At 39.4% G+C, this 23571-nt stretch overlaps 1 protein-coding gene across 2 annotated transcripts in view; it reads right to left on the bottom strand.

The window, feature by feature from the left end:
- The window catches only part of HMGCLL1 (3-hydroxy-3-methylglutaryl-CoA lyase like 1), a 200019-nt gene that overhangs the window by 59897 nt on the left and 116551 nt on the right, over window positions 1-23571 (bottom strand). For both annotated transcript variants that reach the window (XM_086370614.1, XM_086370613.1), the window contains 2 exons: window positions 9981-10044; window positions 5811-5999 (listed from right to left, as the gene is read on the bottom strand). In XM_086370614.1, the coding sequence (XP_086226740.1) occupies window positions 5811-5999; window positions 9981-10044 (253 nt within the window). The remainder of the gene's footprint in view (window positions 1-5810; window positions 6000-9980; window positions 10045-23571) is intronic.

Below are 23571 nucleotides of genomic sequence, written 5' to 3'. Positions count from 1 at the left end.
AAAAAATCGGTGTCAAGTTACATTAATGGGCAAGAGTGTATATACAAGTTTCCTTGTAAGTAGAAATTTTCATGAGAGAAAGATTAAGAAAAAAGAAACATTAAAGATATTTTTTATAAAGCTTATTGTGTTTTTCTATGAACAACAGAGCAAAACAGCAAGATTTCCAAATTAAAGACAGTTGTTTGAAGAAAGATGTGACAAATACTTGGTTGAAAATAAGATATTAAAAACAAGATTAAAACAACTGGATGAGACATTTACGGAATGAATTAGAGAGATGCTCAAAAAGGTTCTGAAATTTTCATTTCTTACATGACAGCAAGAGTCACACCTGGCCCTAATCCCCACCAACAGTAATAAATTTTTACATTTGCTTACCTGACCAGCTTGGATTAACTGTCTTGGGAGAGACAGAGACTTTTAGGCCATCTACTCTTTCTTGGTGAGTTTCAGGCTTATAATCTAAATGCAACCCACTACATAAAGATTAAATGCGTTCATGTTTAGCATATTAGAACCAAATTCACGCATGCTATTTTTAAATATCGATTACCCGAATTCCAGTTTAAAATGCCTAGCTCAGAAGGAGTTTTTTCTAACTGCCCCCTTCAATATCTGGATATAGAATAGGAATATTATATACATATATATATACACACATACACATAGGTATATTCCATACCATCTCACCTGATGACCTATAGTCAAAACCAGAGAGATATCTATATTAATAAAAAGATGTTGGAGAGAAACAAAACAAAATCATTCATGTTTCCTTATTTTTCATCACTGATTCAAGCAATCCAGCCACTGGCAAAAAAAAAATAATAATAATAATAGAAAGGAACTTTATTCATCTTTTCTTACTGACGTTATAGCTCAAAGCCCTGATTACACACACTCAAAAGCTGAACTGTACTAAACTTTTGCTGGACTCCTTGTTCTCTTTTATTTGCTTATTTTGTTCTTAAAAGTACTTTTTAATTGAGGTATAGTTGATTTATAAAGTTAGTTGACCGCTTTTATTTATTTTTTCCACTTCTTTTTATAAAATATTTTTAACTGGATTCTAATTACTTTATTATTTATTCATTTTTTTTATGATAACCTACACCTCATTCCACCTGAAAATATTTTTCAACATAATACTATACTGGAGGAAGACAATTGTGTAGCAAAAAGCAAACAAATAAAAGACAAAAGAAATCTCCCCCCCCAAAAAAAAAACTATTTCCTACTCAAAATGCTTCTGGAGGTACTGAGTTAAACTAAAACATTTTTCTCCATAGTAGGATGGCTCAGAGATTTTATATCTGAATCGAGTATCTAAAATGGTGTCTAATAAAATGAATATTTGTTGAATAAATTAATGATGTATTTTGTAAAACCTCTGTAGGGGCATCCAGTTTGCAACTTTTTATTTTCTTTCTTGCTCACTGATTTCTACTTAGCTCTTTAATAGATGTTGAATAAATGAACAATACCTAAAGCATGTATTTACAAATGTATACATTTGTAAGGCAGTGCTTTGTCCTCTGGCTCTTTGAGTAATAAAGGTTATTATTATGGTTATTAATTATCGGCAGTAGGAAGTTTTAATTGCAGTGACTGTAATAATATGAAGTATTCACCACATGCACTGGTATCAAGACCAGTGTTCTAGAAACTCTGCACCTCATCTCAGTTTTGCAAAATCTGAGGATATATAAATCATTGCACACATTCTATAGGTATAGAACTGAGAAGGGAATTTGGAATCTAAAAAATTTTCTTTGAGAACCTCAAGAATCAATTACATGAGGACATATTTGCTGTTTGGTAGCATTTAAATGCAGTTTAGTGAGAGTCAATATGAAGAAAAGAATGCTTTATTGTAAACATTAGGTAAATGATTTGGTTTTTCTAAAAGAGAATAATCAACATATGGAAAACATCATGAAGAAAGGCACATTAGCTAAATGTATATTAAGTTTAAGAGAAAAAAAGGCAAATTGTATTTCTTTAGGGCAAAGCTAAATATTGCCTGTTCTACTATCTTTGCTACCAATTAATATGGTTCTGTTATTTGTGGTATTAGAACTCATTTGTTTTTACTCTGTTTTACCCAGTTATGAAGACTCAAATCATCTGAGTGGGGAAAAACAGAGACTGTGCAATTGTTTAGTCTTAAGTAGATTAAATAATTTGTTCACTGGTGTTTTACTTAGGTACTTGGGAATATGCAGAAGGGTGAGACTCACTTTTTACATAAAAGTTAAGACAAGTATATTGGGCTATGTATGTTTCTCCCATTAGTGAAATGCAGTACGTTTTGTCACCTCATTTTCTTGCTCTTTTGGGTTTGGGTGGTTATAAATATCCCGCACTCAAATCTATAGTCTCAATTATTTCTCTATATTAAAGAATATCTGATAATTATAAATTCTTGACTCCTCTACAAGCATGTACAGTCCTGTAAGTCTGTTTAAATAATAAAAAATACAATAAAACCTGGGAAGCCAAGAAAGATCCCTCTATTACATGATTAGTATGTGCTTTCCAGACCAAGGGGGGATGTTCCATTTATAACTCTCATTTGTTTCCGACCATCGTGGCCAAGTTTCCACTCACTGCACGTCTCCATGCCATCATCTTAACTTCCAGTTTGGAGCACTGTAAACTGTTTCTCAACCCTTAAATTAAAGCAAATGATATCCACTCCACATGTACCACCAATTTGACTAGAAGCCACTTCAAAGATTTCCATTTTAAAGAATGAAGTATGGCCAGTGCTTCCTGAAGCCAAAGTTTGCCTGCTTCATAATGAAGTGGAACTTTCTCTGATTTCCCTTCTATTTAAACACTGGCAGCTTTTTCTCCTAAGGCATATTTTTTCTCCTCCACTCAAGGTAACCCTAGTTATTGTTGTTGCTGCTGCTTTTACTGGGGAGGAGACAGGATACAGGAAACGGGGAGGGGTCCAGGCTGACTCTGTCTTACTCAGTGCTGCTGGGGGACCAGGACACGTGGGTTTGCAAAGACAGTCCACGTCTAGATGAACACAGACCTCCCAAAATACTGACAGTGTCTCAGCTACACGCAGATTCAAAGAGAAAGGAGCGTATATAGTTCACGCTGTCACTGGCTTCCCAAACTGCATGCCACTGTTGGAAAGTGGACAGCAGCAGACAGAAACTCTCCAGCTCGAGGGCTGAGCTCCCCCAGCAGGGCTCTGCTTTCTGACCATTTCCTCAAAAGTCCATTTGAACCGGCCACTCGGGCTGCACAGTGCTTCTTACAGAAGCCGCTCTGACCCTCTCCTCTGTCTGCTTACACACTGACTCCATGTCAAGTTCCGGGCTGAGGCCCCCGCCAGGCTCCAAGCGCACTTTCCTCGCCCCTCGCCTCCCACATATACTTGGAGCTTGTGCACACAGTAAGGGGACAAAACACACAATGCCCAGTGCTTGAGGACATGCCCCCTACTAACATGTACAAGAGCAAAGCAGAATATCCACCCTTCCCCTGACACACACACACATATCCATTCACACACAGATACACGCACACACATACACACACAAACACATACATACATAGACACCTACACACACAGACATAGACACACGCATATACACACACAAAGACACACACAGACGTACATACACACAGGTTCCAAACAGTTCAGCTTAAATTTAAGATATGTTCCTTCTGACAAGATTTATATTCTTCCTGACACCTATAGGTATTACTAATCCACAGCCACTCATCTGCTCGGGTCTTTCACATTCTGCAGGCAATGTGAATTTGAATCCTAAATCCACATCAAAGCCAACAAGCTAGGAAGTGTAAAGGGAGCTTGTGGATTTCTCCCTTACTCAGAGCCAAGGCCTTGAGAATGACTATGCTTGCCGCCTTCTCCCTCTGTGAGCTGGGAGTTTTGCTGGTTCATCCTTTTTGACTGAGAATGTAGTATTTGGTGGGGGTCAGGTTCTGACCTTTGCTCCCCATCTTGCTTGGGCCAAGCGTTCTTTCTACACCCACACCCCTTATGGCTGTTATAGGATGGATGGGCAAATGCTCCAGAAATGGAGTTCTCATCTCTTTGTAAATGGAGACTTTGCAGCTCAACTAACTCAACAAATATTATAGAGCTCAGCTTCCCCCTGAATAACATTATTAGAGCTCCTGGGACATCATCTTCCTCTCCAAGGCCTTTTGCCCGAGTGGTGTTTCATCTGCTTGAACATTCTTTCCACACACTGATGCCCCCACCCCCCACACTCCCCTGATTGAGGTTACTTTCTTTTCATTCTTTTTTTTTTTTTCTATTCTGCCAAAACCCCCAGCATGTAAGATCTCAGTTCGCAGACCAGAGATTGAGCCTGTACCCTTTGCAGTGGGACTATGGAGTCTTAGCCAGTGAACCACCAGGTAAGTCCCTCTTCTCATTCTTTGTATCTGATTTTAAACTCCTCAGATAGGCCTTCCTAACTGTCACAGTCACAATTGGCCAACAGCAATAGTTCACACAGGAGCATTTTTCAAGAGGCATAAACTTTAAATATTAGGTGTTTGGGTTTCCAGAATTTTCAATGTAGCCCTGGATTCCCTCAAACTAAGGTATCACTCATTATGCAATAAATATGGTACATGAACAAAATACAACTCAAAAAGGATATATCCATATACGAAATGAGAGAGACACAGAGAAAAACATGCACACGCACACACACACATACACAGACCTCTCCAGGAACTTGCTGGTGAGGAACACTTAATAAGTTACAGTTGCAGCTGAACACAGAATCCTGAAGCAGTGCCTAGTTTTCTATTGTTTTAGAAACTGGAAAAGAGAAAGAAAATTGTCAAAATTCCCACGCCCCGAAGTCCATGGGATATCATTTTTTCTTCTAATTCAATACAGTGTTCCTTGCCTGCTTCCAGAGGATAAATAAGGATTTGTGCACATATGTTACAAAGTCCAAATAAGCCCTTGTGGGGCTTGATCTTCACAGGGTTTTTTTAACTTCTGCCAAACAACTGCGCACTGCAGGACAGTGACATTAAGCTTCAGGCATTGATTTCCAGCCTCACCAAAAAGCTTTCAGACACTCTTATCTTTACTTGTCAAAATCTTAGGTTCAAAGAACGTCCAGTGAATCTATTTTTAGTCACGTTTAAGAAATAACACTGATTCAATGATAAATATTTTAAAGTGCAATTTATGTGTTCTTTTCAATTAATACATTAAAAAGAACTGAGGTGCCATTAGAATTTAATAAGCAATTCTGGATCCTCCAACTTTCTAAATCTCTTGATTTTGATCAGAATATACTTGATAAAAACCAGGGGTTCTTTCAAAAGGATGCTTGCCAACAACAGGAAAACATCTTAAACGAAATAGTCTATATTTCAGCACCATATTTCCTCACCACAGAGCACCAAATTATCCAAAAGAGCATATGTTACATGATTACAACAGTATGTGCTACTGTCTCTGTGCTTTGAACCCCCCAAAACGCCATCATTTTTCAGGAAGGCCGAGAGCAAGTGAGAGCTGAAAGAAACAGACATAGCCCTGAGAATATTAATGCTTTTTAAAAGAACAAATTCAGGGATCTTACCAAATCAAATGAACTGTAATGAGACACCATTGCCCAAAACAGCATGTGCAAATTGACAAATATTTCCTGAGTGTGTGCTGTGTGTGGACTACTGTTTAAATGTTATATTCTTAGCAATTTATAAATATTATCTCACTAAAGTTCTTAATACATTTGTATGCCAAATAAGTATACACACCTTTACACACACACACAGAATACCTGAAGGGCCGTGAGGATATTTGCTAAGGCTTGTCCGTAGGTGTCATGACAGTGAACAGCAAGAGCCCTGGGTGGAATTTCTTTCATGACACTTTCCAACATCTTCTTCATGCTTCCTGGAGTTCCCACTCCAATTGTATCTCCCAGGGATATCTCGTAACAGCCCATGCCATACAGTCTTTTAGATACCTACCAGGAAAAGCAAGCAAGTAAAACAGTGGAAATCCATGGACTCAACTCCCATTGTTCCTTAGGGAACATAATCTAGAGATAAACATCACAACTAAGATCACACGCGTATTCATAGAAAACATATATTTTAGTTTTCTAGTCTTTTTCGTTGCTCGTGAATCCCAAACATTAGATAAAACTTTGAATGACATTTCTGTTGTTGCTCAGTCACTAAGTTGTGTCTGACTCTTTGCAACCCCAGGAACTGCGCACACCAGGCTTCCTGTCCTTCACTGACTGTCTCCCAGAGTTTGCTCAAACTCATGTCCATTGATACTTGTTTCTAACATTCAAGTTTGCCTTAGAACCATATCTATCTGTGTAACTATGTTCAGTGATAAAATTATAAGTTACAATTTCAATAATGGGAGACTTATTTTCTCAGCCTTTTAATCTAAAAAAAGTATCAGAAATTTAACATTCAAGTTTGCCTTAGAACCATATCTATCTGTGTAACTGTATGTTCAATGATAAAATTATAAGTTACAATTTCAATAATGGGAGACTTATTTTCTCAGCCTTTTAATCTAACAAAAGTATCAGAAATTTACTTTGAAACTATTAATAGTATTCCTCAAGCCATTAAACTAGCAGTCAAGAGATATCAATCAAGTAACTTTGTAATTGATACAGACACTTAATATTTTTGTCTTAAAATTTCTAGCTCATAAACAGATGATATTGAGCCTAGTAAATTTCAAGTTCCCTTCAAGTCAAATAATAATATTACTTTCAAAGAGAAATATGAATTTGCTTTAAGGCAGCATGGTATGCTGACAAAGACACAGCTTGTGCAACCCCACAGGCCTAGATTTAAACCTCATCTATGCTCCTCATATGATGCTGGGCAGCAGATGAAGTTTTTGAAGCCCCAGTCTCTGTTCTGTAAAATATAAACAATAAAACATCTTTATACAGCACATTTTCTAAGCCTTACTACTTAACTTTTTGAAATAATAATAATAAGGTGAAGTTAGTGTTGAAATGTTTGGTTACAAAAATGAAATGAGAATATACAAAAATCACTTTGTGCAAAATCAGACACCTGGTCACCCCTGAACTCATGCCTGAGGTTAGTCTTCAGTGCCTGCTTTACTCCAGATGCTGCCCTGCATGGTGGGATATGACAGGGGTGCAGATGTCCAGGCTCATGGTATTATGGAGTCTGGAGCCAAGTGAGGACAGACCCTAATCAATTCCACTCGGGAATGTGTAAACACAGCTAAAATAATAATTTCAGAACAAAGAAACAAGATTCTAAGAGCTTGGAGCAAAGGAAATTGACCTAGATCTGTCAAACAGGAAGGGCCTCAGTGCAGCTTGAGATAAAGTCAGCATCAACTTGTTGGAGAGGTAGCAAAGGAAGGATGTGAGAAGAATATTCAGGTGGAATTTGAGGCAAGTAAAATATCAAATATGAAGGGCATTCCAAGTAGGAAGGAATGTCAAGGGAATTCCCTGTTGGTCCAGTGCCTGGGTTCTGTGCTTCCACTCTAGGGGATGTAGGTTAAGTCCTTGGTCAGGGAACCAAGATCCCACATGCCAGGAGGCAAGGCGGGGGAAAAAAAAAAAAAAGGTCAAATGCAAAGGACAGTTGCAACAAGAAAGTAAAAACTGAGGGGCAACAGGGCTCCATAACGCTGGGGAGGAAGGCCCAGGGCAGAGCATTCAAAGAGCACACAGCCTTGCAAACCAACCGGGTTTAGGATTTGGATTATGATAGGATTCTATCATAAGACCAGTAGAAAACCTTGACTGAATGTGGAGTGGTGGTGATATACTTGGATTGATGTTTCAGAAAGGCAGTGTCAATCAACATCCAAAACAGGCTGAAGGCACTCAGAAGGGCTACCTAGTCCAGGTAGGAGACTATTACTGGATGGAAACTTGGATTAAAAAAACGTAATGCTGATCCTCCTCTTTCTTCTCCTTTATTTAAGTATATCCATCCAACTGTTAAATATCCAGGTCTTTGGAATCATATAGAAAGCATGTAGGTGACTGAATTTTTCTCTTTGATTCCATCGGGATGCTTTTTTGCCTCACGTAGACACAGTCATTAATTATACAAAAAGCCTATTAAATGGTGGAATTTCATAATGGCCATGTAAAGAAAAGTGAAGCTGCCACCCAAGTGATTGAAGGAAAATTCTAAGCGTGGAGTCAGGGGAATCCCAGGGTTACAAGAATAGCAGGCAGGAAGGAATGTCAACCAGCCCCAAATTATGCTGAGAAGTCAAGAGAAGGATTGAATAGGATCTCACATTTAAAAAAAAAAAAAAAAAATATGGAGTACAGTTGCTCTACAATATTGTGTTAGTTTCTGCTGTACAGCAAAATGAATCAGCTCTATTTATACATATATCCCCTCTTTGGGGGATTTCATTCCGATTTAGTTCACCACAGAACACTGAGAAGAGTTCCCTGTGCTATATATGTTGAACCAGAAAAATGACACAGATGAACCTATTTGCAAAGCAGAAATACAGACACAGACATAGGGAACAAACCCATGGACACCAAGGGGAATCTCACAGTTCTTGATCCCAGTGCTAAGTCAACGATCGTACAAAGACGGATTCCAGCAGCATGAAGGGTCTAGACATCACAGGGGACATGATGAAGAGTTGATGCCACACAGATAGGCGGGCACCACTGATGCAGACAGCCCTTTGGAGTGTAGCTGTGGTGGGATGGAGAGGATTGTCAATAACTAGCCAGCCAAGGATGCTGACTAAAGGAAGGAAGTTTTCAGATGGAGTATGCTTGCGCATGCTCAAGTGTCAACAGGAAGGGCTCTGCAGTTGCACATTCAGGGGAGTGAGTGAAGGGGAGGATTCAGCAGAGGGGACACAGTTTGCCAGAGTCATTTTGGACAGTGAGACCAGGAGCTGGCCCCACCCCGGGGTGTCTGGCCATGAATTCCTAACACTTCCGATCTGCCTGTTCCATGATTCTCTCTGGCAGCACCCCAGGCATTGTGGAGCAGGAATGAAGAGCCTGAGGCTGTGGGAGGTCTGTCCAGAGGCGGCAGGAGGCCGAAGGCAGAAGAGCAAGGGGTACGGGTATAGGCAGAGTCGGACTGGGGTTTTGTGGAGTCTGAAGTCATATTATTTTGGAAACGGTTTTTTAAGAAGAGAGTATATAACTGTGAATACAAACTAATAACAGACCCTTGGGAGGGTCTGATGCCAGCAAAGGACTGCAAAATTTAAGTTGTATGCAGATGCAAAATATTATATATATAGGATGAATAAACAACTAGGTCGTACTGTATAGCACAGGGAAGTATATTCAGTATCTTATGATAAACCATAATGGAAAAGACTATGAAAAGGAATATTTATGTATATGTTTAACTGAATAAGTTTGCTGTATAGCAATAATTATCACAACATGGTAAATAAACTGTACATCAATAATTTTTTTTAATTAAGCTTCATTATTTTATAGTATATCTGCCTCTGCCTCTGGAATAATGGCAATTTGAATCTCAGCAGAAAGGGCTATGGGATATAAAAAGAATAAAAGCAGGGAAGCAGCGTGGATTCATACACATGTTAAAATAGGCAGGAGACAGCAGAGGGGCGCCTGGGCAACCAAGGCAAAATTTAAGGATGTGCGCGAAAACGGTCCTGGCATTCCAAAAGAAAGTAGGCAAGCCACTCACTGTGTTCTATTCACATAAAACCAAAACAGATGTTTTTATTCCCTCCATCTTTGAACACCCAAATCATAAGACTCAGATGCTAACTCTGGACAGTGATAGCCACTATCTGCATTAAAATACAACTATTAACTCAGTGATCAAATATGCCTCCAGGTCCACAGTTCTCTTTGGCCTTGTGGTGCAGATGTAATAAACAGCAGGAAAAAGAGCCCACTTTTAAAAATAGACATCATTTTACCATGAACCAGAAAAGCAGACATATATCTTACTTCTGTCACTTTCTGAAGTGTGATGTTTCCTTCATATGGACAGCCCAGGGCACAGGATACGTACCTAAGTTTAAAATACAGAGCCATATAAATATGTGTCCAGTGGATAAGCTACTTCCTAATTTCCATTGTATAAAAATGAAAAAAATAGCCAAAGGTTCATCAGAAAAATTTATTTTACTCTCTTCCTTCATTATTATCTTATTCTCAGACCAAACAAAAACAATTGGAAACATTTTCAATTCAATCATATTTTTAATTAAAATTTTTTCAAATTACAATTTGATATATGTTATTTGATGGCAGATGGGAATAAGTATTTATCTATTGGGGTTGCTTACACTATAGTAATAATACAAAAGCAGAAAATACCAGAGAGATATATTTTTATTTTTGTTGTTTTTAAAAAAAAATTTTTTGGTTGTTCCATGTGGCATGTGGAATCTTAGTTCACTGACCAGGGATTGAACCTGCACCCTTTGCAGTGGAAGCATGGAGTCTTAACCACTGGACCACTAAGGGAGTCCTGTGATGTACTGTTTTATTTAAATAAGTACATATATTCAACTGTTAAATATCCAGGTCTTTGGAATCATGTAGGCACCAAGTAGATGACTAACTGAACTTTTCTCTTCATTTCTGTCTGGATGTTTTGACCTCACCAAGATACAGTCATTAATCACCCCACAACTCTTAGACCTGACCACAGACTCAAACTTTACCGTGCCTATCTCTCGTGGGTCTACCTAAATCATCCCCAAGACAATCAAAGACTGTCTAATCTGTGTTTAAACAGCTCCAAAAAAGATACTCCATAAGCTTCTTCAACCATTTAATATAAAAAGTCAAGCCTTTCCTGCAAGAATGATACATTTCCATCTGAAAGTATGAAACTTTAGGAAAAGTCTCTTTTTAGCTATTTTCAGCTCAACACCAATCCTGTTTTATTAAAGATTTCTCAGAGACTTTACAACACTATGAATATAATGCATCATATGCCTGGTCATCAGGAATTAAGCAGTTCACACAAGGGAGAGTGGTGGTGGGGAAGACTGGAGACCCAGTTCTTTGGGGCCAAATACGAAAGGCTTTAGATAGCAAGGTCTTGAATGCTTGCCATGGAGTTGAAACTTTAAGATCACTCAAAATTATTTTGAAACACTTATATGACAAGATCCAATTTGTTTTCCAAAATGCAACTCATCATGAACTCTGGAAGTGGGTGCCACAAAAGGGTGGAGGCAAAAACATGACCAAAGATGATCCCACGTCTCCTTGATATGTGTATATATATATATGTGTAACTGGATCACTTTGCTGTACAGCAGAAATTAACACAACATTTTAAGTCAACTATACTTGAAATTTTTTTTTAAAAAGATGTCAATTGGAAGATATGCTATAAACTTCACAACAGGTTTTGTAGTGAAAACATGAAACAGAGATTCAATAATTCAGTATACATCCACTGATCCTAAAGATGCAACTGAATTTCAAAAGTATCAATGTGTGAATAAAATTTGGGTTTTTAGAATTAAAATAACTAAGCAGTTCCATAGCCAGGCAATCAATTATGAGGACAGAGGAGGAGAAAAGAGGATACATTTTAGTAAACTTTGGAAGCTCTGCTGGACAGGAAATCCATCTCTCCGATCTTTCAATCACTACAATTTAAACTTAATGCTTGAGTGATTTTTACAAATTTAACGAAGATATGTGGAAAAGACAATGTTCTGATGTGAACACAGCCCTGGAGAAGATGTCAAGGGAGGTAAAAGGACACATATTTTCAATTCAGCTACAATGATGATAATGTGTTGAAAATAGAAGTACATTTATTCTGAACCCAAAATATCTAAATATGATTAAAAATGAAATCCAGGCTCTCTAACTACACCCCCGTAAAGGCAGAAACCATCCTTGTTTTGCCATCCTACTAAAGCCGAAAACCAAAGCAAGCAAGAAACAACAAATGTAAGACAATATAAAATACACACACACCTCACCTACCTTCTCAACTCCAGTGGCGAAGCCTGGCCAAGCCCCCCTTTCAAGCCATGCCCCTAACTCTCTCGGGGTACATTTTCACTCACTCAAGCTTCTCCACCAGCCTTGCCCTGGGCCTGTGCTTGACCTGGTCCTCACCCTCCATTGCATGTTATCTTCACACATTCTTCTCCACCTTTTTAATAACCTATTCACACATGGGGCAACGTTCTGCAAAGTGAATGCAATGGCTCTCAACTATGTTCATTAACTGTACTTTAACTCCCTAAAGTAGAAGTTGGCAAGGGAAGGTCCAGAGGCCAAATCTTGCTCATCACTCTCGTGCAAACAAAAATCTTATTGGAACAAAGCTATACCCATCTGCTCACCTACATTCCATGGCTATTTTGCATTATAATAACAGAATAGTAGCTGCATCAATGGCACCCCACTCCAATACTCTTGCCTGGAAAATCCCATGGACAGAGGTGCCTGGTGGGCTGCAGTCCATGGTGTCGCTACAAGTCAGACATGACTGAGCAACTTCACTTCACTTTTCACTTTCATGAATTGGAGGAGGAAATGGCAACCCACTCCAGAGTTCTTGCCTGAAGAATCCCAGGGATGGGGGAGCCTGGTGGGCTGCCGTCTATGGGGTCGCACAGAGTCGGACACGACTGAAGCGACTTAGCAGCAGCAGCTGCATCAAAGATCATCTGACTCACAAAACCTAAAACATTACTGCTGCTGCTACTGCTGCTAAGTCACTTCAGTCATGTCCGACTCTGTGCGACCCCATAGACGGCAGCCCACCAGGCTCCCCCATCCCTGGGATTCTTCAGGCAAGAACTCTGGAGTGGGTTGCCATTTCCTCCTCCAATTCATGAAAGTGAAAAGTGAAGTGAAGTTGCTCAGTCATGTCTGACTTGTAGCGACACCATGGACTGCAGCCCACCAGGCTCCCCTGTCCCTGAGACTCTCCAGGCAAGAACATTGGAGTGGGTTGCCATTTCCTTCTCCAATGCATGAAAGTAAAAAGTAAAAGTGAAGACGCTCAGTCGTATCCAACTCTTCGGGACCCCGTGGACTGCAGCCCACCAGGCTCCTCTGTCCATGGGATTTTCCAGGCAAGAGTACTGGAGTGGGTTGCCATTACTACCTGGCTCTTAATAGAACAAGCTTGCCAACCCCTGGTAAAAAGTGAGGCATTTTCATGAATGTGAAGAGGCCTCTGTCATGGAAAGAGGCTGCCATACCTGCTTTGGTGGCAGACGTTAGTTTCTAGACTTCTGCTCTTCCCAGGCAGTCTACTACAGTGCTTCTCAGGCTTGGCTATACAGAATCATCTTAGAGAGCTTAAAAGCAAAAGACACTAATGGGTAGGACAAGCCAAACAACTTAAATCAGAAGCTCAGGGGATAGAATCAAACTATCAATATATTAAAATTAAAAATTACTGCACTGCCAAAATTGAAAACCACTCAAGGAGACCTTCAAGACGGCAGAGGAATAGGATGGGGAGACCACCTTCTCCCTCACAAATGTATCAAGAAATCTCCTCAGCATGTGGAACAATTCCTGAAGAACATCTTCTGAATGCTGGCAGAGGACCCCAGACTTCCACAAAGGCAAACCAATCTGCTCAGAAATGAGGTAGAGAAAAAGATAAAGATGAGAAGGGAGACAGAGGATTAGGGGTTGGGGGCCTGCACCCTTGGGAGGGAGGTATGAAGGAGGAAAAGTTTCTGCATACCAGGAAATCCCCTCACACGCAGGGGCAGTGGGGAGCTTTGGAAACTCAGAGGGGAGCACAGAGAGAAAGGTGCTCCAAAGGCAAAACGGAGAATTCACCACAGAGATTGTACCAAACAGGACTTCTCCGCTGAGAAGCATCTCACAGGCTCGCATTCACCCACAGCGAGGGGGAGCTGGGGGCAGAGGCTCAGATTTGGAGGGCCAGTCCTCAGGAGAGGACCGGGGTTGACTGTGAAGATACTCTGAGGGGACTAACATGACACCACAGAGGCACATCAGGGAAAATTCTGGAACCTTCAGAGAAGCAAGAGGTCATCCGCATGGGAAGGCTGTGACACCACGTTCTAATGCTGCACTCTCACAGGACAAAGGACCCCACCCTGGTGAATGCCGAAGCAGGGAAAGTGGCTGGAGTCTATAGCCCCAGACACAGAGAAGATGGCTCGTGAGCCAGAGGCAGAAGGCAGCCGGCTGCTACAGTCTCAACCCCAAAGACCACAAGCTGTGAGTGGCTGTGGGTCTCTACCCACGTCTTCCTGGGAGCCTGAGTGGCTCAGCTATGACCAGGTTGTCACAAACCAGGGACCAACTCCCCTGGGGAAGTTCACAACCCGCCTCGGACTGTGGCAACCTCCACTGGACAACACCACGGAAATGCTCCCCACACACCCCAGCGGCGTTTGTGGTAACCCTTGGTCTTCTCAGCACAACTGAGCCCTAATAGCAGCTCCGTTCACCTCCTTGTATCTGAGTGGAGAACGGACACTGGAGAGAGACTCACAAACAGCATCAAAGTGGAACACCAGGTGCTGCATGAGCAAATCAAAGAAGGGGAAAGCATCCTGGACAGGGCATGTCCAGCAGTTTACACTCCTGCAATTAGTCTGGGTCTGTGCACTTTAGGAGCAACTGTAGAATTTGAGAGCAAGTGCAAGCTGGAACAAGGGAAGATCTGAGTCCAAGGTGACTCTGAACTGCCCCCAACAGGTCTAGAGGCCTTCTTAGATATGCTGGAGGACGTTCTGAGTGGCAGCTCAACTGGAGTAGGTAGAAGGGGGAAACACTTGGACATTCCTCTCGCTTCCACTCTCTATATATCCCTCACCTCTTTTCTCCTTTTATTTTTCTCATATTGTCTTTTTTTTTTTTTTTTTTTTACTTTACAATATTGTGTTGGTTCTGCCACACAGCAACATGAATCCTCCATGGGCGTACGTGTGTTCCCCATCCTGAACCCCTCTCCCACCTCCCTCCCCATACCATCCTTCCAGGTCATCCCAGTGCACCAGCCCTGAGCATCCTGTATCGAACCTGGACTGGCAATTTGTTTCATATATGATATTATACACATTTCAGTGCCATTCCCCCAAATCATCCCACCCTTGCCCTCTCCCACAGAGTCCAAAAGACTGTTCTATACATCTGTGTCTCTTTTACTGTCTTGCATATAGGCTTATCATTACCATCTTTCTAAATTCCATATATATGCGTTAGTATACTGTATTGGTGTTTTTCTTTCTGGCTTACTTCACTCTGTATAATAGGCTCCAGTTCATCTACCTCATTAGAACTGATTCAAATGTATTCTTTTCAATGGATGAGTAATATTTCATTGTGTATATGTACCACAGCTTTCTTATCCATTCATCTGCTGATGGGCATCTAGGTTGCTTCCATGTCCTGGCTATTATAAACAGTGCTGTGATGAACACTGGGGTACACATGTCTCTTTCCATTCTGGTTTCCTCGGTGTGTATGCCCAGCAGTGGGATTGCTGGGGCGTATGGCAGTTCTATTTCCAGTTTTTTAAGGAATCTCCACACTGTTCTTCATAGTGACTGTATTAGTTTGCATTCCCACCAACAGTGTAAGAGAGTTCCCTTTTCTCCACATCCTCTCCAGCATTTATTGCTTGTAGACATTTGGATCGCGGCCATTCTGACTGGCGTGAAATGGTACCTCATTGTGGTTTTGATTTGCATTTCTCTGATAATGAGTGATGTTGAGCATCTTTTCATGTGTTTGTTAGCCATCTGTATGTCTTCTTTGGAGAAATGTCTGTTTAGTTCTTTTGTTTATTTTTCTAGAATTGAGCTGCAGGAGTTGCTTGTATATTTTTGAGATTAGTTGTTTGTCAGTTGCTTCATTTGCTATTATTTTCTCCCATTCTGAAGGCTGCCTTTTCACCTTGCTTATAGTTTCCATTGTTGTGAAGAAGCTTTTAATTTTAATTAGGTCCCATTTGTTTATTTTTCCTTTTATTTCCAATATTCTGGGAGGTGGGTCATAGAGGATCCTGCTGCGATTTATGTCGGAGAGTGTTTTGCCTATGTTCTCCTCTAAGAGTTTTATAGTTTCTGGTCTTATGTTGAGATCTTTAATCCATTTTGAGTTTATTTTTGTGTATGGTGTTAGAAAGTGTTCTAGTTTCATTCTTTTACAAGTGGTTGACCAGTTTTCCCAGCACCACTTAATATGGTTCTTTATTACTCCTTTTATATTTTTATAACATACTTTTTCTTTTAAAAAAATTAGTTTTAAATCAATTGCATGCATTTTTATTTTTGTTGTGATGTTTTGATTTTGTATTTTTTTTTTTTTTTTAAATCCCAAACCCTCCTCCCCCATCCCTCCCCACACCACCCCCCCGGGTCGTCCCAGTGCACCAGCCCCAAGCATCCAGCATCGCGCACTGAACCCGGACTGGCATCCTGTTCCACACACGACACTTCACATGTCCCAATGCCACTCTCCCAAATCCTCCCACCCTCTCCCTCTCCCACAGAGTCCACAAGCCTGTTCCATACATCAGCGTCTCCCCTGCTGTCCCGTACACAGGGTCATCGTTACCATCCCTCTAAATTCCATATATATGCGTTAGTATACTGTATTGGTGTTTTTCCTTCTGGCTTACTTCACTCTGTATAATAGGCTCCAGTTTCATCCACCTCATTAGAACTGATTCAAATGTATTCTTTTTAATGGCTGAGTAATACTCCATTGTGTATATGTACCACAGCTTTCTTATCCATTCATCTGCTGATGGGCATCTAGGTTGCTTCCATGTCCTGGCTATTATAAACAGTGCTGCGATGAACATTGGGGTACACGTGTCTCTTTCCCTTCTGGTTTCCTCAGTGTGTATGCCCAGCAGTGGGATTGCTGGATCATAAGGCAGTTCTATTTCCAGTTTTTTAAGGAATCTCCACACTGTTCTCCATAGTGGCTGCACTAGTCTGCATTCCCACCAACAGTGTAGGAGCATTCCCTTTTCTCCACACCCTCTCCAGCATTTATTGCTTGTAGACATTTGGATCGCAGCCATTCTGACTGGTGTAAAATGGTATCTCATAGTGGTTTTGATTTGCATTTCTCTGATAATGAGTGATGTTGAGCATCTTTTCATGTGTTTGTTAGCCATCTGTATGTCTTCTTTGGAGAAATGTCTATTTAGATCTTTGGCCCATTTTTTGATTGGGTCATTTATTTTTCTGGAGTTGAGCTGTAGGAGTTGCTTGTATATTTTTGAGATTAGTTGTTTGTCGGTTGCTTCATTTGCTATTATTTTCTCCCATTCTGAAGGCTGTCTTTTCACCTTGCTAATAGTTTCCTTTGATGTGCAGAAGCTTTTAAGTTTAATTAGATCCCATTTGTTTATTTTTGCTTTTATTTCCAATATTCTGGGAGGTGGGTCATAGAGGATCCTGCTGTGATGTATGTCAGAGAGTGTTTTGCCTATGTTCTCCTCTAGGAGTTTTATAGTTTCTGGTCTTACGTTGAGATCTTTAATCCATTTTGAGTTTATTTTTGTATACGGTGTTAGAAAGTGTTCTAGTTTCATTCTTTTACAAGTGGTTGACCAGATTTCCCAGCACCACTTGTTAAAGAGATTGTCTTTAATCCATTGTATATTCTTGCCTCCTTTGTCAAAGATAAGGTGTCCATAGGTGCGTGGATTTATCTCTGGGCTTTCTATTTTGTTCCACTGATCTATATTTCTGTCTTTGTGCCAGTACCATACTGTCTTGATAACTGTGGCTTTGTAGTAGAGCCTGAAGTCAGGTAGGTTGATTCCTCCAGTTCCATTTTTCTTTCTCAAGATCGCTTTGGCTATTCGAGGTTTTTTGTATTTCCATACAAATTGTGAAATTATTTGTTCTAGCTCTGTGAAGAATACTGTTGGTAGCTTGATAGGGATTGCATTGAATCTATAAATTGCTTTGGGTAGTATACTCATTTTCACTATATTGATTCTTCCAATCCATGAACATGGTATATTTCTCCATCTATTAGTGTCCTCTTTGATTTCTTTCACCAGTGTTTTATAGTTTTCTATATATAGGTCTTTAGTTTCTTTAGGTAGATATATTCCTAAGTATTTTATTCTTTTCGTTGCAATGGTGAATGGAATTGTTTCCTTAATTTCTCTTTCTGTTTTCTCATTATTAGTGTATAGGAATGCAAGGGATTTCTGTGTGTTGATTTTATATCCTGCAACTTTACTATAATCATTGATTAGTTCTAATAATTTTCTGGTGGAGTCTTTAGGGTTTTCTATGTAGAGGATCATGTCATCTGCAAATAGTGAGAGTTTTACTTCTTCTTTTCCAATTTGGATTCCTTTTATTTCTTTTTCTGCTCTGATTGCTGTGGCCAAAACTTCCAAAACTATGTTGAATAGTAATGGTGAAAGTGGGCACCCTTGTCTTGTTCCTGACTTTAGAGGAAATGCTTTCAATTTTTCACCATTGAGGATAATGTTTGCAGTGGGTTTGTCATATATAGCTTTTATTATGTTGAGGTATGTTCCTTCTATTCCTGCTTTCTGGAGAGTTTTTATCATAAATGGGTGTTGAATTTTGTCAAAGGCTTTCTCTGCATCTATTGAGATAATCATATGGTTTTTGTTTTTCAACTTGTTAATGTGGTGTATTACATTGATTGATTTGCGGATATTGAAGAATCCTTGCATCCCTGGGATAAAGCCCACTTGGTCATGGTGTATGATCTTTTTAATGTGTTGTTGGATTCTGATTGCTAGAATTTTGTTTAGGATTTTTGCATCTATATTCATCAGTGATATTGGCCTGTAGTTTTCTTTTTTTGTGGGATCTTTGTCAGGTTTTGGTATTAGGGTGATGGTGGCCTCATAGAATGAGTTTGGAAGTTTACCTTCCTCTGCAATTTTCTGGAAGAGTTTGAGCAGGATAGGTGTTAGCTCTTCTCTAAATTTTTGGTAGAATTCAGCTGTGAAGCCGTCTGGACCTGGGCTTTTGTTTGCTGGAAGATTTTTGATTACAGTTTCAATTTCCGTGCTTGTGATGGGTCTGTTAACGTTTTCTATTTCTTCCTGGTCGAGTTTTGGAAAGTTGTACTTTTCTAAGAATTTGTCCATTTCTTCCTCGTTGTCCATTTTATTGGCATATAATTGTTGATAATAGTCTCTTATGATCCTTTGTATTTCTGTGTTGTCTGTTGTGATCTCTCCATTTTCATTTCTAATTTTATTGATTTGATTTTTCTCCCTTTGTTTCTTGATGAGTCTGGCTAATGGTTTATCAATTTTATTTATCCTTTCAAAGAACCAGCTTTTGGCTTTGTTGATTTTTGTTATGGTCTCTTTTGTTTCTTTTGCATTTATTTATTACTTTTTCTTTTAAAAAAATTAGTTTTAAATCAATTGCATGCATTTTTATTTTTGTTGTGATGTTTTGATTTTGTATTTTTGAGAGTAATATTTTCCATGTTTTTGATGCTTGATTTTTGATTTATTGTTTTTAATTCTGTAGCTTTGAGAGTCTAATATATAGTATCCATTTTCACTTAGGGGTTTACTTATTGGCTTGATTCCTCTCTTCACCTTAGAACCCTCTGTTTATCCTTCTTTCCTCTTTTTCTCCTTACCCCCTCTTCTTTTTCCAATATAAGTATGTGAAACTCTTTGGATTTTTTGCCTATTAAAAGTTTTTTTGCCATTAATCCATGGTGCTTGTCTTCTGCGCTGTGTGACCTGTGAAGCCTTGATGTTGCTGTTAGTGGATGGGCCAGAACCCCAGAAGCAGGGGACTTGACTCTAGGACTTTGGACCACCAGAGAACTCCCAACCCCATGGAACATTAATAGGTGTGAGCCCTCCCAAAGGCTTCCACATCAACACTAAGGCCAAGCCCTATTCAAAAGCCAGTGAGCTCCGGGATGGATGTGCCATGCCAATTCTTCAGCTAAACAGGAGCACAACTCTGCACATTAGCAGACAGGCTGCCCAAAGCCATAGCAAACCCACAGACACTCCCAAACACACTACTGGACACACCACTGCCCTCCAGAGAGACAAGATCCAGCTCCATCCATGGGAACACAAGCACAAGTCCCCGCATCCAGAAAACCTTCACAATGCACTGATCCAACCTCACCAGTTGGGGTACAGTCTCCACAATTAAGAGGAGTTATGACCTTCCAGCCTGCAGAAAGGAGACCCCAAACATGGTAAATTAAGAAAAATGAAAAGACAGGGAAAAATGCAGCAGATGAAGGAACATAGTAAAAACACACAAGACCAAACAAATGAAGAGGAAATAGGCAGTCTTCCTGAAAAAGGATCCAGAGTAATAATAGTAAAGATGATCCAAAATCTTGAAAATCAAATGGGGGCACAGATAAAGAGACTAAAGGCACAAATCGAGATGATTCAAGGAAAGTTTAACAAGGACCTGGAAAAATTAAAGAATAAACAATCAACAATGAACAATGCAATAACTGAGACTGAAAATACACTGAAGGGAGCCAACCACAGAGTACCGGAAGCAGAATAACAGATAAGTGAGCTGGAAGATAGAACGCTGGAAATAACTGAAGCAGAACAAAATTAAGAAAAAAATAATAAAAAGTAATGAGGACAGTCTCAGAGACCTCTGGGACAACATTAAGTGCCACAACATTCAAATCATAGGGGTCCCAGAAGAAGAAGATAAAAGGAAAGGGCATGGAAAATATTTGAGGACATTATAGTCGAAAACTTCCCTGAAAAGGGAAAGGAAACAGCCACTCAAATCCAAGAAGCTTGGAGAAAACAGAAATCAAAAGAAAATAGGAGTAGCAATACTCATTTCAGATAAAACAGACTTTAAAATAAAGACCATTACAAGAGACAAACAAGGCTGCTATATAATGATCAAGGGATCAAACCAAGAAGAGGTAACAATTATAAATATATATGCACCCAACACAGGGGCACCTGAAAACATAAGGCAAATGCTAAGAGCTATTAAAGGAGAAATAGACAATAACACAGTAAGAGTGGGGGACTTTAATACCCCATTCATACCAGTGGACAGATCATACAGACAGAAAATTAATAGGGAAACACAAGCTTTAAACATTACATTCGACCTAATTGATATCTACAGGACATTTCATCCAAAAACAATAGATTTCACTTTTTACTCAAGTGTACATGGAACATTCTCCAGAAAAGATCACATCTTGGACTGTGATAAATTTAAGAAAACTGAAATCATTTCAAGCATCTTTTCCAACTGCAACAGTATAATATTAGATATCAACTAAAGGAAAAAAAAAAAAACTATAAAAAACACAAACACATGGAAATGCGTTTCTGAATTCACATGTTAAAGAATTATCTTCTGAATAATGAACAGATCATTAAAGAAATCAGAAAGGAAATCAAAATAAACCTAGCATCAAATGACAAACACAACAACTTAAAACCTACAGGATGCAGTAAAAGTCATGCTAAGAGGGAAGTTTATAGCAATACAAGTCTACATGAAGAAACAAGAGGCATCAAATAGATAACCTAACCTTACACCTAAAGCAACTAGAGAAAGAAGGACAAAACCCCCTAACGTTAGTGGAAGAAAAGGAATCATAAAGATCTGAGATGAAATCAATGAAAAAGAAATGAAAGAGACATGAGCAAAGACCAATAAAACTAAAAGTTTGTTCTTTAGGAGATAAACAGAACTGACAAACTGTTAGCCAGAATCATCCAGAGAAAAAAAGGAGAAGACTCAAATCAATAAAATCAGAAATGAAAATGGAGAAATTACAACAGAACTCACAGAAATAAAAAGGATCATAAGAGACTACTATGAGAACTATGTGTGGATAAAATAGATAACCTGGAAGAAATGGACAAATTCTTAGAGAAGTATACCTATCCAATCTAAACCGGGAAGAAAGAGAAACTATGGACAGACCAATCACAAACACTAAAATCAAAATTGTAATAAAAAATCTTCCAAAAAACATAAATTAACAGCCAAATGACTCCACAGACAAATCCACAGATGAATTCTACCAAAAAAGAAGAGCTGATGTCTATCCTGATCAAACTCTTCCCGAAAATTGCAGAGGAAGGAAAACACCCAAACTCATTTTATGAGGCCACTATCACCCTGATGCCAAAACCAGACAAAGATGCCACAAAGAAGAACATTATAGGCCAGTACCACTGCTGCTGCTGCTGCTGCTGCTAAGTCGCTTCAGTCGTGGCCGACTCTGTGCGACCCCATAGACGGCAGCCCACCAGGCTCCCCCGTCCCTGGGATCCTCCAGGCAAGAACACTGGAGTGGGTTGCCATTTCCTTCTCCAGTGCATGAAAGTGAAAAGTGAAAGTGAAGTCGCTCAGTCATGTCCGACTCTTCGCGACCCCATGGACTGCAGCCTACCAGGCTCCTCCGTCCATGGGATTTCCAGGCAAGAGTACTGGAGTGGGGTGCCATTGCCTTCTCTGATATCACTGATGAACATATGCAAAAATTCACAATAAAATTCTAGGAAACAGAATCTGAAAACACATTAAAAAGACCATATATCATGATCAAGTGAGATTTACTCCTCAGATGCAAGGATTATTCAACATATATGCAAATCAATCAATGTGATATACCGTATTAACAAATTGAAAGATAAAAACCATATGATCATTTCAATAAATTCAGAGAAAGTTTTCGACAAAATTCAATACTGATTCATGATTTTTTTAAAAAAAAGTCTCCAGAAAGTTGGCATTAAAGGAACATACTGTGCTGTGCTTAAATGCTCAGTTGTGTCCAACTCTCTGTGACCTCATATACAGTAGCCAAACAGACTCTTCTGTCCATAGGGATTCTCCAGGCAAGAATACTGGAGTGGGTTGCCATGCCCTCCTCAGAAGCAACATACTTGAACCTAAAACAGGCCATATACAACAAACCCACAGAAAATATTATTATCAATGGTGAAAAACTGAAAGCATTTCCTCTAAAATCAGGAACAAGACAAGCATGCCTGCTCTCACTACTATTTTTCAACATAATTTGGAAGTTGTAGCCACAGAAATTACAGAAGAAAAAAAAATAAAAGGAATTCAGATTGGAAAAGAAGTAAAGCCCTCACCGTTTGCAGATGGCATGATTCTTTACATAGAAAACCCTAAATATGCCAACAGAAAACTATTAGCACGAAACAGTGAATAAAATCTCAGGATACAAAATTAGTACACAGAAATTTCTTGCATGCCTGTACAGTAACAATAAAAAATCCAAAAGAAAAATTAAGGAAACAATCCTATTTACTACTGCAACAAAAAGAATAAAATACTTAGGAGAAAATTTACCTAAAGACACAGAAGACCTGTATGCAGAAAATGATAAGACACTGATGAAAGAAATTAAAGACAACACAAATGGAGAGATACACCATGATCTTGAGTTGGAAGAATGAATATTGTGATAATGACTATACTATCCAAAGCCATCTACAGATTCAGTCGCAATCCCTATCAAATTATCAATGGTATTTTTCGCAGAACTAGAACAAAAAATTTCACGATTTGTATGGAAACAT

Source organism: Bos grunniens, chromosome 23 (genome assembly GCF_055505025.1).
Source record: "Bos grunniens cultivar Pamir isolate PY7600 chromosome 23, Bosgru_T2T1.0, whole genome shotgun sequence".
In the NCBI taxonomy this organism is placed as follows: domain Eukaryota; kingdom Metazoa; phylum Chordata; class Mammalia; order Artiodactyla; family Bovidae; genus Bos; species Bos grunniens.
This window is presented reverse-complemented; position numbering and strand designations above follow the sequence as displayed.